General features: G+C 48.1%; 1 protein-coding gene across 2 annotated transcripts; it reads right to left on the bottom strand.

The window, feature by feature from the left end:
• Positions 1 to 2675: 2675 nt before the first annotated feature.
• Positions 2676 to 16577, bottom strand: LOC133355152 (actinia tenebrosa protease inhibitors-like). 2 transcript variants are annotated; one of them, XM_061572483.1, is made up of 6 exons: positions 16444 to 16577; positions 10488 to 10736; positions 7458 to 7646; positions 6720 to 6758; positions 5402 to 5480; positions 2676 to 4131 (listed from the first exon to the last, which is right to left on the bottom strand). In XM_061572483.1, exons 1-6 carry the CDS (start codon positions 16529 to 16531, stop codon positions 4062 to 4064), a joined length of 714 nt encoding a protein of 237 aa, XP_061428467.1. In that variant the 5' UTR covers positions 16532 to 16577; the 3' UTR covers positions 2676 to 4061. The 2 variants fall into 2 exon arrangements, with proteins under 2 accessions (XP_061428467.1, XP_061428468.1); XM_061572484.1 differs by lacking the exon at positions 16444 to 16577 and adding an exon at positions 12224 to 12655.
• Between the last annotated feature and the right edge of the window lie 374 nt (positions 16578 to 16951).

The raw sequence follows: 16951 nt of genomic DNA, 5'->3' as shown, positions 1-16951 counted from the left end.
CGAACAGGTGACAAGCGTGCACCAAGGAGAGGTCAAAAAGTTCCGAACCGATCTGGCCTCTTGTTGATTTCACATCGTCCCTGTGACTCCAAAATGCCATCAGTCGATTTGTTTTTCACGAATACTAATTCCGTTAAACAAAACACAGCGTGGTGGAAGTCTCGAGCGATGGGTAACGGTGGTTCTCGCATTGCGCTGTGAACCCGGCCCACCTGAGCCCACCAGAGCCACGACTCCCGATTGCTGCTTGCATCGGCTCGCAAAGTGATGTATCCCAACCGGTTCTGCGTCTCCCACGTTGGCCAAAGCAACCTCTCGAATCGCACGATCAAACGTGCACAGTAAAAGCTTGGATTGCGAGCATAATTCGTTCCGGAAACGTGTTTGTAATCCAAAGCACTCGTATATCAGTTGTGATCACGTGACACTCGGCAGACAAAGCGTATACACGTACTACTCGTATTGCAAGGCCTCGCTCGTTTATCAAATTAATATTTATTTAAAAAGATTGCTCGTCTTGCAAAACACTCGCAGACCAGGTTACTCGCAATCCAAGGTTTTACTGTATTTGGAGGTGATGGAGGGAGGCCTTTGCGACAAACGTGTCTTTCGTCGACTGTGCTCCCAATGAAATTCACACAACCACCTGTCCACCTTGAGCATCTCCGCCGACCTCATCTAGACAGCTGATAATGATTGTTATTTAGTTAATGTATTCGAGCCGGGGAGATCGGCAAACATACGAGGGTAAACATTCGCCTGCCTCCCACTTTATTAAGTGGATCGTGCGCGAGAGAGCCAGTGTTATATCCATGATTTCGAAGCCAACATCTACCTTTGATTAGGCTGTTTCTGTGCGCGTAGAGGTTCCGCTTGCATTCTAATTAAGTTACCCGCCCCGCGATCAGCGAATGTACCGGTCCGCATGTAATTCTGTGCTCCCGCTGAACACTTAATCAGCGCCCGGGCAAAATCCGTGGCTCTCACTTAGCCTGGGTGTAATTTCTCCCATGCCCCCGAGGAGAGCATCATTTATTCTCAGAGTTGGCTGTGTGGATTGTAAAGTGGAAGGGGGGGGTGGGTCATAATTGACGTGTTAAAGTAACCAAGCCAGCCCACTGAGATCCCGGGCTAAGTAAGAAATGAGACACACTTTAATAGATAAACTATATTGTCTAACGTCTAAGTGACCTCAGTCCGATGACACAACTATTTGATCCAAATAGTTTTGAATTGTACAATGTGTTCAGGCATTTGTGATTGTACGAGTCATTTATGCGGACGGTGTGATGTGACACGTGACACTCACCTGACCGTTGTCAGACACTCACCTCGCACTCCACCACGGCCCGAGTTTATATGACAACACAGACAGACGATTAGTGCTGGGTACAACTGCATTTGCCAATGTGATTTGTAACTGTCTTCTTTACCCGTGTATCGATAGTTCAATGTCAATGTGCAATTTATTACAGGCAGTAAAAACTACGCGAACTCTCTCGCTCCTAAAGCCCTCTCGCGGCCAGCAGACATCGGCATTGAGCTCAGAGGGCGCCGCAGTGGCGAGATGTTAACTACCTCGCCTGGTATACAGGAGGTCGTGGGTTCGATCCCGACCCTGACGCCTGCTGTATATTTGGAGTTTGTGTGTCTCTCTTATCATCATCACGGTGGCTAGGAGATGTCAACTACCTCGCCTGGTATACAGGAGGTTGTGGGTTCGATTCCTAACCCTGAACGCCTGCTGTATATTTCATCACGGTGGCTAGGAGATGTTAACTACCTCGGCTGATCTACAGGATGGTCGTGGGTTTGATCCCCAACCCTGACGCCTGCTGTATATTGTATATTTGGAGTTTGTGTGTCTCTCTCATCATCATTACGGTGTGTCTCTCTCATCATCATCACGGTGGCTAGGAGATGTCAACTACCTCGCCTGGTATACAGGAGGTTGTGGGTTCGATTCCTAACCCTGAACGCCTGCTGTATATTTGGAGTTTGTGTCGCACTCATCATCATCACGGTGGCTAGGAGATGTTAACTACCTCGGCTTATCTACAGGATGGTCGTGGGTTCGATCCCTGACGCCTGCTGTATATTTGGACTTTGTCTCTCTCTCATCATCATCACGGTGGCTAGGAGATGTTAACTACATCGCTTGGTATACAGGAGGTCGTGGGTTCGATCCCGACCTTGACGCCTGCTGTATATTTGGAGTTTGCGTCTCTCCACGTGGTCGCGTGGATTTTTGTCTCCGGATTATCCGTTTTTTTCCCACTCCACGTTTAAAAACGTGCGTTTAGAAACGTGCGTTTAGAGCATTTGGCTGCTATGAATTTCCACGCGACGATAAGCCACTTCAGTGGGCTATAATTTGTGGCCAGATCGCTTCTCGAAAAAAAGAGCCTTACCTGGTAAATAAAAAACAAAAATCTTTAGTTTTTAGTTTCAATCGCAGGGCCGCCATCTTTTCGTGAGTGTTGGCGCCCCGAAGGTGGTGTTCCCTATCGTGCGGTGCTACCGACCTCTGCTGTCTGCCTTGCGAATAGTCCAGCCAGTGAAGGGAGGCTTTGGGGAGCGAAGTGCGCTGTTTGTTTCATTACAACAGGGCCGACGCTTAGAGGGGGGGTGGTGGGGGGTGGGGGTCCCGTGGCGTGTGAAGGCAATTGCAGGGCTACGCCTTTGTCGGTTTATTACGAACCAGCAGCGGCAACAAACAAAAAAATTTGCGACTCAGATTTCAACCGACTTAAAATGTTTTACATCAATACACGGAGAGAGCACGCACACTCGCGCACGTCACACATGTACGTCACACATACGTCACACACACACACGTCACAATACGTTTTGTTATTGTAAAAAAATCAGTCTCCCTGCTGACTTTCATGACAACATTTGACTGCACGTAAAACAATGACAATTGCATTGGATATTTCGAAAAATACGGGCAAACCCTAAAGAGTTCGAGACTAAAAAACATGGCAATTTTTAACGTTGCATTCGCCGCCTGAAACAGATTCAACAATCGATGGAGTACAGCACTGTACTGAAGATGAAGATTGTCTCAGAAAATCCATCGTTATCTTTCCCCGAATGCTATTTATTTAGGCTGGGATGTTCAGACGCGGTGGGTTGAGGTTGCCCGAGCACTTCTGTTGGAGAGATGGCGGCAGCTTCGAGGCCTTCATCCAGCAGTGGGTTGACCATGACTTCGGACGATTAAAACCAAAGTTATTTTAAAACACGGTTGCCATTTGCTCGGCATTTAAATCAGCTCGTGTGGAGGTGCTGGATGGATTTGTGCTTTACAGGACCGAGAGATGGAGACAACAAGGAAAAGCCTTCATCCAGCAGTGGATTGATAATGGCTGACGACAATGTTGATGATGATGATGAAGTGCTCCACCTTGGCAAAGCTAATGGGACAATTCATAGGCAAAATGTACAGCGACACTAAAGAGAAGAACATTGGCAATATTGTGCCCACAACGTAAATTAAATTACTGCATAATAATGACGCCCTTAATCCAAGAAAGCCTCAGAGTCTAAAACACTCTATACCAATTATCGGTTTGATTAAGTGGCGAATCTGATCACACGAACATATTTCTGGTAAGAAAAGTCTCACCTCTGTTCCCACGCATGTTCCCGGAATGAGAGGTGATGGGACGGGCGTGGCTTAGTGACCTTATCGGCATCACTGGCCATGTCACGCTGACCGTCGCTTGTCTGGGGTTTCCAGCCTTCGGCAGGCAGGAAGTCTGGGTGGCCGTCATGTATAAAATATCCCGGGTAATCGACCGCAAATAAAGCAGTCGATTATAATCATTCGTCGATGAATGAGCTTAATCGATTCATCTTCCCAGCTCGAAACTGACTGCGCACGTTCCATTTTTAACGCTTATTCAACACCTCGGGGACAATTTTCATGCCAACTTCCTCAAGTGCATTTTAGCAACCCATCGATCCGTTGCGATTACAACGACAATCACTCGATATAACCCCCATACATCATGTACGTCATTTTAGGAAAACAATTCGTAGAATTTTTTTCATCTTTAAAACGATTCCTCCTTGAGTCCATAGTCGTGAGGGCTTGAGTACACCTTAGTTTTGACGTTACGTTTTCTGAAAACAACACAGCAAAACACAATAAATTCCATTACTTGCAAATCCTCCAACCGCAGACACGCAAAGACAAATATCCTCTGTGTAGCACGGTTGGCTACGCGCGGTGTGCAAGAACTTCAACATATATAAATATATAGGCTGTAGAAGCAACTGCAGTGAGGTCGGCAAGGCACACGAGAGGGTGGGTGGCAAACGCCACTTCCAGCCGCCTTTGTATCCCCAGTAGCGATGTGTACGCACCGCACCTGGGTGCTCACTTAAGGCGGAGTTGGTAGCCATGGTCGGCAATTGAAATAGGTCACACGCTCGCACGCATCACGATATGTGCGCCCAACTCCGATATCAAAAGAACGATACCATCAGCGCCAGCAATATCACTCCTGCTCTCTTTCTCCCTCGCTCTCAACTCCTTCGCTCGTACGAGTGCACTTTGTGTTCTTTAGCCGGCGCTGGTGTCAGCTTTGTTCCAGACAGACGCCGAGAGATGTCAGAAGGGCAATGTGTCATTCTGTTCGGCTAAAACCCGGCCGTGGCGAGGCTCGGTGTTAGGGTGCCATGGTGGCTAGGAGATGTTAACTGCCTCGCTTGGTATACAGGAGGTCGTGGGTTCGATCCCGACCATGACGCCTGCCGTATATTTGGAGTTTTCGTGTCTCTCTCATCATCATCATCACGGTGGCTAGATGTTAACTACCTCGCCTGGTATGCAGGAGGTCGTGGGTTCGATCCCGACCATGACGCCTGCCGTATATTTGGAGTTTTCGTGTCTCTCTCATCATCATCATCACGGTGGCTAGATGTTAACTACCTCGCCTGGTATGCAGGAGGTCGTGGGTTCGATCCCGACCATGACGCCTGCCGTATATTTGGAGTTTTCGTGTCTCTCTCTCATCATCATCATCACGGTGGCTAGGAGATGTTAACTACCTCGCCTGGTATACAGGAGGTCGTGGGATCGATTCCGATCCCGACCCTGACGCCTGTTGTATATTTGGAATTCGCGTATCCTCCTTATGGGTGCGTGGATTTTTCTCCGGGTCCTCCGGTTCCCCCCCCCAACATTTAGAATCAACATCACGCGTTTAGAGAATTTGACTGCATTTACATTTCCACACGATGATAAGCCACTTCGTGGAGCTATCAGTTGTGATAGCCAGGTCACATCTGAAAAAGAGCGAAACAGCTAAGTGGGCCTTGTCTGGTAAAATAAAAAAAGATTACAAATTTCTTTCCATCGGGGGGGGTGGGGGGGGGGACGGGACCTCACCTTTTTATGGCAAACACGACCAAGATGACGGTGACGGTGACGCCAAACAGGGCGCCGAACACGGCCGCAGCTACCGCACCTGGGCCGGAAGGACAAGCGGTGGTGACGAGGTGGTTCGCGGTTCCAGCTCAGCGGACGCCCTGGTTAATGCGGCGCGATGAACTGCGCGCCGTCTGCTTCGTGGTGGACGTTAAAGATGTGAGAGCTCGTGATACGATTGGAGGGTGGGATCGGTGATAGGGTTATGGTTAGTGATACGATCGAAGGTTCGGGTTAGTGGTAAGGTTAGGGGTTGAACGGTGGCGAGAAAAAAGTCAGCGTGGGCTTGGGTTGGACAAAGTGACGCCATGGTGGCTAGATGTTAACTCACTCGCCGAGTATACAGGAGGGCGTGGGTTCGATCACGACCCTGACACCTGCTGCTGTATATTTGGAGTGTTCGTGTTCTCCCTGTGGTCTCGTAGATATTTTTTTCTCCGCGTCCTCCGGTGTTTCCCCCCGCATTTAGAATAAACGTGCGTTTACATGATTTAGCTGCTCGAAATTTCCACGTGATAAGCCACTTCGCTGAGCTGTCATTTGTGACCAGGTCGCTTCTGAAAAATAAGCTGATAGTTCCAGTGGGCCTTACCTGGCAAGATACGAATAGTTTAGTTCTATCTATATATTTAAAAAAGTGATTTGTTTACCTTTCCTATACTTTGCACTCCTATCGTGTTTTTTTTTCAAATTTTTGTTGCTGTGTAACGTTCTGACGAGCCCCTACTGGACATCTGTGAAAAAGAGCTTCATAGCTCTTCGGATTCTTCCAGTAGAAATAAACACATTCCTGCGGAGGGAGCTGGTAGGAACGTTGGGTTGCTCGGTCAATGGCCAGGGTCAACGGCGGCGTGGTATATTCCGCAAATATGCCCGACTGTGAGGGTGGGCATAAGCCGGCGTGAGTAGGTTAAACGTTGAGTTTTATAAGGGCACCACGGTGACCAGCCCCTCCCCACCCAGCCCCACCCCTCCCACCCTCCCCACCCAGCCCCACCCTCCCCACCCAGCCCCTCCCCATCCAGCCCCTCCCATCCCTCCCCTCCCCTCCCCACCCAGCCCCACCCTCCCCAGCCCCTCCCCACCCAGCCCCTCCCTGCACGATGGACGGACGGACACAATAATCCCCTGTGGCCTGGTGTAACCAGGAGGTTCCTACCAGTAATATTCTGATTCTGAACGAGTGATGGTACTTTGCAAAATTGAGGAGCTGACGAACCCGATGCGGCAAATGCGTGCCGAATTTGTGACGGCTTTCGGGTCGGTGTTGTTCCCTTACCTTCTCTGTAATGGTCATCACGATCTCCAACAGCTCTGTCTGTGAACAACAAACGCCACACGCGGTTCAAGAGCAGCGATTAATTTTTTGTTTCATTAATGAAAGCCACGGAGAGTCTTAAAACTCTATTTCAGGATTGTCCCGTTAGTTGGCATTCGTTCGGGTTCAGGCTGGGCGCAAGACATTGGAGCATGGTACAGTACAACGGCATATTTTACTGCATTGCCCCCCAATAACAACGAAGCCACAGGGTGGCCCGTCGGCCCTTTTCCATTGGCACATCCAAGCCGAGCCAGTGCAGGGCCCTTCTGGCACGGGTGATTTTCCACTGCCGATATGCCATGCCGAGCCAAAACATAACCACCCCACGCTGGCCTCACGAGATATGTGAACGTGGCCCGGGACCAAGCAGAGCTATGGGCCCGGCGATAGATGCGTTTGTTGCGCGTGACATCGGTCGCCTACTGACACACCGCGTCATCTACAGACGTTTGGAAACGTTCACATTTTGTGGGTGACGTCAGCGGCTCGGCACGGCTCAGCTCGGCTTCGGCAGTGGAGGAAAATAAAACCAACAATGGCACCTCCCAGAGGCGCGCCATGCCGGGTTGGCTCGGCACTGGCCCTGGCTCGCGGCTCCGTTGTGCCCGCAGGAAAAAGAGAGCCGAGTCTCCGCATCGCAGCTATCGCCGCTGCCGTAGGAGCGAGCGAAGAGGCGGGCCGGCGCGCGCGCACAACCTTGGATCTCAGGGTCGATGAGGTGCTGGCAGACGTTGGCGCACGTCTTCTGCTCGACGAATCGATTGCCGTTGCCCCGGCAGCCACCGTAGGTGAAGTTCTCGCAGCGCCGCCGCTCCACGTTGAAGAACCACAGGCGGAAGTGGGCCCTGCAGGAACCCGTGTCCTTCGGCAGCAAGCACACCTCGGCTATGCACACAGAGACGACGCGCTGTTAGCGAGCGCCTACGAAGCCTTCCCGTTCCGATGACGTACCCGCACGTCAGCAGTTTATCTTCCCAATGCATTCCGATGACGTCATCGAAACGGAATCAGAAGAAAAACTAAAATAACTTGATCGGTATCGAGGCTCCCACAATGCCATGCGGGAGGCAGTGTGGCACAGTTTGGCGCCAGCTATCATAGAGTGCGGTCGTGTCGCTACGGTTCTCTGCGGTGAGTATAATGTCTTTAAAACATTGGTGCTACGCCTCTCTAAATAAAATTTACGTGAACCGCGCTCCGAGATTCAGCGGTAAACGGGACACCCACCTTGCAACTTGCAGACGTCTCAGAACAGGAAAAGGGTTAAGGCCAGCGCGGGCAGGTAAATCATAGTTGTCTAGTGACATCACTGTGAAATCATTAACCATACGTTGCAATGCAATGCCAATGCAGTGATACCACCGGAGTGCAATTGAAGCACACTAGAACTTCATTGTGAAGTCTATTTTTGTCAGCAACACAGATTTCAAACTCGCGGACGAGTTAAACTCACAAGAAGAGAAAAATGCAATTATACCGGGCTCCAGACATTAAACTTCACAACCTGAAACTTTCTCAAAGTTTTCGTCATCGACTACCGTTGTCGCCCGAACAAAAATAGAAGTTAGCAAAGCCGTGGAGTCATTTTTTTTCATCCCACGCCTCCTCCTTCAGGTCCATATCTCCGTGACCGAGGTCTCCGCTTCCCACCCCCACCACCACCACCCTTCCGATCAAAGAAAAAAAAAATACTGCCAATACTCATATCTCCAGTCGAAATTTCTGATGCCAAAAAAAAGTTTCAACTCTGCAGTTCATCTCGAGCTGACTGTTGGCAATGCCGGTCCTCTCCTACTGCAATATGTGAGAGGGCAGTGTATCCCTGGTGATACACTGCACCGAGTGCCACTGCTTGTCAGAGCTTTAATGAAATCTCAGAAATCCGTCCACACTCTTCCAATTCTGGGCTCATTATATTGGCTGTCAGTTCTGTTTTAAGTGCGTATATTTTAACGCCCTGTTTTTTTTCTACTCATAAGACACTAAGTGGCCCTGCACCCTCTTTACCAGACTCAACTCCTGTCCCTTGACGACACAAATCTCCTCTTTACAAATGTTCGACACGAAGAAAAGACTAATTTGGTACAAAATGTACTCGAGGAGTGATAGAACACTTCACAGTATACGCCTAACCGTGATGGTTCTTAGCAATCAAAACCAGTTGTGCGGTGGTGAGCTCTCTGTCCGCAGATCCCCAGTAACCTGACCACTGCACCCGGGTGGCCGAGTAGGGCCGTCCATAAATGACGTCATGCGATTTTGGACGATTTTTGACCCCCCCCCCCCTCGTCACACGGCGTCACAAAAAGTCAGACCCCCCTCAAATATGACACCACAAAGCTCTGCCCCCCCCAACCATATTTACAATTTGAAAATAAAACATGCTTCAAATCGCTTAAACTATTGTCATTGTAGTGCGTATTTAATGTGGCGCTGCACTCTGATGTCGTAGGAGTGTTCTTCTTGGTTCGACAGACCTGTTCTCCACCTGAGGACGGCTACTTGCGTTGTGGCCGAAACGTCGTGAGAAGTATTTTATTATGTTATATTTTTATTATTTCCATTCTACGCGACTTTACCGAAAGAACCAAGAAGATGAATCCCTGCAGTCACGAAAGCTTTAAATCGAAATGTAGGAGTGTTGTTATAACAATTAGTGTTGTTATAACAATTCTATATTTATTTAAAGTTGCGCATTTTGATGTGACGTCACATTTCTCAAACCCGTCACAAATGTCTGACCCCCCCCCCCTAGTTGCGTGACGTCATTTATGGACGACCCCGTAGGCCAAAATACCATCTGGAAGGGCTCTTTAGAGCTCCCTCCAGCTGAGCAGTGGCGCGAGTGAAAAATTGCAGGGCTGCACCTTTAGCGTGAGCACCTGAACGTGCCTCCAGAATTAACTCTCGAAGCAACGGCGCAGTAGGAACTATGGGCACTTGTAGTCAGTCCTTCTCGTCTACCCAGCGGCGGTACAAGACTATAGAGCAATATTTGTTCGTGAGACTAGCAAGCCCGCACGTGCGTTGGACGTGGCCGTCCATCCATCCATTCCTCTAGCCGCGCAGCCAGCAAAACTTAAAACATATATCGTACAATAACATCACGTGTGGCGAGAATAGAGATGGAGACAACAGCGTACAAGTAGCAACATAAATAGGGATATAATTCGCCTCCTACGCTTTAAAAAAGTTGTTTAACACATCCCATGAGCCGTACGGCCTTCTGGGAGTGCATACCCTCAGTAGGACTGGCTCAACACACGCAAGACTCTTCCACCCGGCAGGGCAGGCCACACGCGACACGGACACCAGGATCGGGTGCCGGATCAGGCGTTCGGGCAGGCCAACCACCACCCACGGGCAGTGCCGGATTAAGCTCGTGCGGGGCCTGCAGCATTTGTTATAAAGGGGCCCTAAATAAAAAAAAACACTTAAATATTAAAAACATAAAAATTTTACTTGCATAGTAATTTTTTTTTTCATTTGACATACAGCCAGGTAATACGATCAATCGCGAACCTTAAACACCCACTCTTTCGTAAAAGTTGAAGGCAGTATAGTACTATTGTAATAGAGCAAGCGCAAAATCACTGAACCGAAATTGATAGCTTGAAAGCATTTAGCGCGGCGGTCCCTTGAAAGTGCGGGGCCCGTAGCAACATACGTAGCTACTTTTTGCTCCTCCGATAATACGATCGGGCACTGACCCCCGGGGGTCCTCACCTCCCGTCGGGTAGAGAACGGAGCCCTTGCGCGAGCAGCTGCGCATGCACGCGCGGTCCGACGTGAAGAGAGACGCGTTGTCCCGCGGCGGAGCGGAGGCGGTGGTCAACATCGTCAACGTCGCCTCCGCCGCGACCCACACGAGCGTGCACGAGTCTCTCGAGCCGTCGTAGGCGAAACGCAGGGAGCTCCTCGCGCTGTCCGTCACACGGGGGTGCTGCTCGCGGGGCAGCCTGCACTCGGCGACTTCTGCGTAAGTATAAATGTGTCCGTAACCTATCTTAATTTTGCGTACCGTACCACGTTGTTGTCCACTCATTGACATGCTAATTTTTTCTCTGCCCCCTCCCTCTCTCCGCCCCTGCCCCCTCTATATTTAAGGCCCCGTCACAGAGACGACCTCTCTCTTTGTGCCGATACGTGTTCTCTCTCTGTGTATCTTCATGATGTCTGTCTGCTTATATGTCTGTCTATAGTTTTCTGGTTATATTTTTGTTGCTATTTCTTTTATACCTGATGATGATGATTGCTCGTGTTGCAATCGAAACGTCGTAGTATGCTATTATTTAATGTATTATTTTATCTTTATACGTGACTTTACCGAAAGAACCAAAGAATGTGTTCGTAACCCTCCACCACCCGACACCAGCCAGCGAGGCTTGTAAACGTTGTGGATTTACTCGCCAAACACAACTGCGGTGCCACGCGCGCGCGCGACCGACCAACGGCGATTGTTGGTTTGCAATTCTAATGATAAATTAAGGTTTGTCGGTTATATCGTGTAAGTATAAATGTGTCCGTAACCCTCCACCACCCGACGCAGCCAGCGATGCTTGTAAAGCGTTGTGGATTTACTCGCCAGCACACCGGTGAGCTGAAGTCATAACTAATTGGCGCGTTGGTTAGGTGACAAACCTTCCTGGCTGTGTCGGGTGGTGTAGGGTTACGACACATTTGTACTTACGCGATCTAACCCAAAAAACCTTTATTATGAATAATATTAGACGCGAAAGCGTGCTACGTGTTAAACTGCAATTCTATTGTTTTCAGATGATATATCTCGTGATCTAATTTTATATTTATAGAACGCTCACGCCGAAGGTGCTTTACATAGAACGAATGGTGGCAGGCTGATTTAGATGGTAAGGGGCGTGCAAGTGTCGAGCAATGAGTGACCGCGATGGATGGTACTTAGGGGTCACGAAAGGGTAGGGGAGGGACGGGATGGAGTGGAGGGGTGGCGAGATTTTTTCATCCTCGCAACGGCTTTTGGCTGAAAGCCATCGAGCAAAGGCGGTCACCTCATCGCACGCTTTCAGGTGCGCTTCTGCGGCCGTCTGGAACGCTCTTCAGATATTACGAAGCCATTGGAGCCATGCACTTTTAAATCAACTAGATTGTAAACTAATTTATTTAGAAATACTTTGGGGTGTGTGTTAGTTTGTTGTCCTTCCCCCGCACCTCCGATTAGCACGGTTGGCTAAGTACGGTGCGAAAGAGGTTCAATATAAGTACATTTTCGTTCCTGCCCCTGTAAAAAATAAAAACACTGAAACCGGTTCTTGGAACAAAATTACGACCGTGAATCGTGATAATTCTTGGAATCGCCAAGGCTGAGGGGGGGGGGGGCGAATCAGCCCACTCTGAAGTGTGAATGTCTTTGCTGTTAAAGCGGAAGTCAATGCCATGTGATAATTGTTCGCCGTTTGATAGTATTGTGCAATGTTCCTTCGGACCTTGTACTCGACTTGGGGACTGTTCATCGTTTTTTCTCGTCGCCTTTTGTTTGTGTTGCTGCTGGCGCTGTGCTCACGTTCCCACGGATCTCCCGTGCAACATATAGCTGGGAAGCGAGCTAAAACCAGATCATCCCTGTAACTGTAATACATCAAATAAGACATCTCGGATAGGACATCTACTCGACATTTGCGAAACTACTGGATATCTGTGAAAAATAGTGAACATCTGTGAAGATGAGCTGCATAGCTCATCGGATTCCTCCAGTTAGAAATAATTCTGATTCTGAATAGGATTTTAAACTCAACATTCAAAAGTGTCGTGACAGTGTTGAGCCAAGAGGTGGCAGTGTTGTACGGCAGATGTGTACGCAATTGGCACAAAGTCAAATCTTGACTTAAAGCTTTCGTGACTGCAGGAATTCATATTCTTTGGGTCTTTCGGTAAAGCCACGTAGATATAAAATAATAAAAATATCACGATGTTTCGATCGCAACACAAGTAATCGTCTTCAGGTGAAAAAAAATATAACAATTGCTTGTGTTGCGATCGAAACGTCGTGATATTATTATTATTTTTTCTATCTACGTGGCTTTACGGAAAGACCAAAGAATATTAATAATTATACAAAGAAAAAAATTTTCGGCTCAATTAATTGGGGGCCGGAGGGGGTCACGAGACCACCCTGTCAAGTGGGTTACTGCAGAGGGCAGTGTCATTGGCAAGTGTTTTAACATCACATCGGCCGAAATGTTAAAGCACACAAATGTTATGAACAAGGACCATTGCCCGAAACGTCGCCTATTATGTGTTCCTATTAAGGCCAAAGTTCTTGACCAATGTGTTGAGCTGATCCGAATCAGATTGATAATAGGTTTTTCTCTTTTTTTTTCTGGCCACAAAACAGGTGTTAAGATGTGAAAACACCAAACACATGTTTTGTTGCCAGAAAAAAGGGGAAAACCCTATTATCATATTTTGGTACTGGCAAAGGAGATCCCATGATGCGGAATCAGAATGTTCATGCGGGAGGAATCCGATGAGCTATGAAGCTCGTTTTCACAGTTGTCGAGTAGGAGCACGGGGTGACAAAGTTACGAAAAAACAAGCAGTAAAAAAAAATAGAACGATGGCTAATTGTGCGTGTGCACCGCTGCCAACACAACAGCAGTGTCGCCAAATAATGCGTTTAATAATCCAAGAGATCACGAAAGCGTGCAAAAAACACGCGCGCGGCAACTGTTCAAGGATAAGCCACACAACAACGCGCCAGCACATCATGAATATGATTATCAGGCGAGTGCAAAGTTTAAACGTGTGAAAATGTTACGCTTTAAGTTCCTCGTATGTGCACCTCCCTTGCGTTGCCGTGATTGCGAAACCCCCCGTGGCAGCACGCACATTCCTTGTGCACGAGCGTGGCGCAAACTCAGAAATCAATTAAAACAAGGGCAGCCACGCGGAACGGCTTCGTTGGACCACTTCTCCCACTGGAATCTTTGATGAGTTGCATTTAGTGTAGTTTGGCTGCTGGGGAACATTTTTCTTGCCACTTACACTCCCAATTGTAAGACGTCGTCTGCTTCGAGTTGGGCAACTCTCATCGACCCAACAGTCGCCCTTCGATACGCTGGATTTGAAGGTATTTCTTGGATTGGTTTTCTTTAAACGTCGTATTATCAGTCGGGTGATACAGGAACTCTTCTGCTTACGAACATTCGAATTACGAACTTTCAGAGATACGAACAAACCTGTCAATTTCTAGTTCCCCGTTCGGATCCAAGCGTCGTAAGTTCAACCACCGCGCAATAGATCACTGTGGTGGGATCTGAATCTGTAGAACATGAAGAACCAGTGCCATCTACATCTGCAGGAGATTATACATACACATTTTAAAGCCATTCCCCGTGTTTAGCGTACACGCCGTACAAAGTTTGGAATCGACAGGAGTAAAGTTGGACTTATGAACAAATCTACTTGCTAACAGACTTCTGGAATCGAGCTAATTCGTGAGCAGAGGAGTCCCTGTAGAGGCAACAACGCTGTATCAACGAGAGAAGAAAATGGGACGCAGAAACAAAACAAATCCAGACAGAAGGAAAAAATACCCCGACTGGAATTGACTTTTTGATTCAAATCAATTCTAAGACGATTCATCAAATCGCTGGAAGAGTGAAAATCATTGCCTCTATCATCCAGCCACTAAACCTCTCACTGTTGGGATCTGTGGGGAGGATCTGTTAGGCATGAGATTGGCGATGTCGGAGACAACCCTCGGGAAGGGTAAAACGGTCTTCCTTCAGATGTTACGAAGCCATTGGAGCTATGCACTTTTAAATCATCTAGATTGAAAACTCATTTCTTTGAGAACTGCTTTTTGGCGTTTCGTTGTCCTTCCCCCCGCACCTCCAATTAGCACGGTTTGGCTACGTACGGTGGTGTGAAAGTTCAACATAGATAGTACACTATACATTACACACACTACACCACTGTACTAAGTTAATTTCTTTAGAAATGCTTTTTGTGTTTAGTTTGTTGTCCTTCGCCCTCGTACGGTGGTGCGAAAGAAGTTAAACGTGCAGTACATTCAAGCGGAGAGGCTTTATTTTCCAAATATTTTCGAGTTATCCAAATTACGCCAAATAATCGAATCGATAATACTCGGTAGGGTGAGCGACTATTTAAAATAATCACGCAAGTCCAGCTCTACGGCAGATTGGCAAAACATTTTTATTTCTACTGATGGGGACGGGGGGAGGGAGTGGATTTTTGTTACATCGAAATATATATTTTTTTTCTAAAAGAAAACAGCCTAACGAATTGACGTTCTTACATGCCACTATTTGATATAAACGTTACACCCCCCCCACCTCCTCGAAGATAATGTAAGGAATGAAGATTGGGGATACAGATATATATTGTAATGTAATGCCCGAACGGGATATATAATAAGCATTCCTCTGCGAGAGAAACTACAAATAGAGACCACAAACGCAAGGGCACTTCAATGGCCGCGAACATCAGAGGGCAGCAACATTCATGTGGTCAGGAGTCAAAATAAAGGAGGTAATGTGTAATAATGAAACCACAGTTACAGATTGCCGTCAGACTGGACATATGCATTTCCTTGCGAGCGGTGCGGCTCTGGATTGAACACAGATGGCAGACGGCTGGAGGCACCACGGGGCCAGGGGAGGGCGCCCGGAGGGGGAGAGTTTAAGGAGCCGCAGAGGCTCTAAATGAGCGTGTCGACAGTGGGATGATGATGATGACTGGGTCGCACAGAACCGTGTCCACCACTTTCACAGCTTATTACCATGTCCCCCCCCTCCCTCCCCTTCATAATCCTACTTCGGTAAGAATTTAGCGGTCGTAAAGGGCTTTGCGGGTGGAAATTCGCTGCGGAGTTTTTTTTTGTACACGAACGCTTCTGCGGAGAATACTTCAACAGTAAACTCGCGTAATTTTTTTTTATCTTTATGGGGAATTCTAAAATAAAAAGTCGATGTTCTTGGGCTTCTATAAATAGTGCAGTGAAGTCGATCGGCGGCGGATCGTGTGCGAGTGCGGAAAAGTGTGGGTACTCCTACTCCACGATGTCTGGCGAGTGTGGAAGAGTAGGCCAACTACCCTCTAGAGCTCCCTCTAGCGTGGAGGCCCTTCTGCCAGCGGTGGCATGGACAAGAAATTGCAGGGCTCCACCTTGACAATAACACCAGCATAACGCTCAGCCGGCCGATATATAAATGTTTTAAACTGGAAAACTAAAAGCCGAAATAACTGAAACGCAGCGTGCGCGCGTGCGTCAAAACAAAGCCAGTCGATTGAAGACCCCCCCCCTCCAAAAAACCCCCGATCATCACGCACATGTGGCGAGAGAAATATCGACACGACTCAGTCGAGGCTGGAGAGAGATAGAGGAGACCTCTCAGGCTTACACGTTGCGCGTCGGAGCAGACTTGCAACGTGTCACATGAAGCCCCGTGCCATCACATATATAACAATATGACAATAGCCGACAACGCAGATTGAGAGTCGGCGGACCATGAAATATACATCGGCCCTCGATTTGAAATTTCAAAGGTGACCCTGGGCGCCGGTCCATTTAGGCAACGAATGACAGTCGCCTGTATACGGCTGTCACAAACTGTAACGCAAGAGCTTTGACTTGCACACACCGTACGAAACGCACAAGCGAGATACGTGCGCCAGTACTCACTTGCATCTTGTCCCCAGATAGGTGTCACGCAGCAGCAAAGTGCCCAGAGAAACACACGCCAACACCACGCCACCTTGTGCGGCATCATCCCCTCCCCCCCCGAAAGAAATACAATAAAAACGGTCTTAAGAATTGCTCGCAAAGAGTGATTATTGTGCGAAGATAAAATTACAACGGTTAAACGCGAGGCGTTATAAGAAGGGCGCAGAACAGGAGAGTTGGTAAAGTCATCGCCAAAAACCCTCCTCCGCCCACCCCAAGCACTTTACGATAATAAAAGAATAATTACCTCCCCACCCCATATGAATTCGCAGGTTAAATTTTAGCTACCCGTTTGCACAAGTTATGCGCACGCGCATTTATGTCACAAGTTGACAGTAGCCATTATTTTATTGAGGCCCAGGTACCGCAGCTATTGGCAAAAGTCCACTGGGTCAGGGCAAAGGTATTTGTATTTTATTAGCGCAGTTGGTAAGACATCTAATTTATTGACATGTACTTACAACTA

Source organism: Lethenteron reissneri, chromosome 50 (assembly GCF_015708825.2).
Source record: "Lethenteron reissneri isolate LAM-NWPU_2019-01 chromosome 50, ASM1570882v1, whole genome shotgun sequence".
Classification (NCBI taxonomy): Eukaryota; Metazoa; Chordata; class Hyperoartia; order Petromyzontiformes; family Petromyzontidae; genus Lethenteron; species Lethenteron reissneri.
Note: the sequence above shows the minus strand (reverse complement) of the source record. Positions and strands in the feature narration are given on the sequence as shown.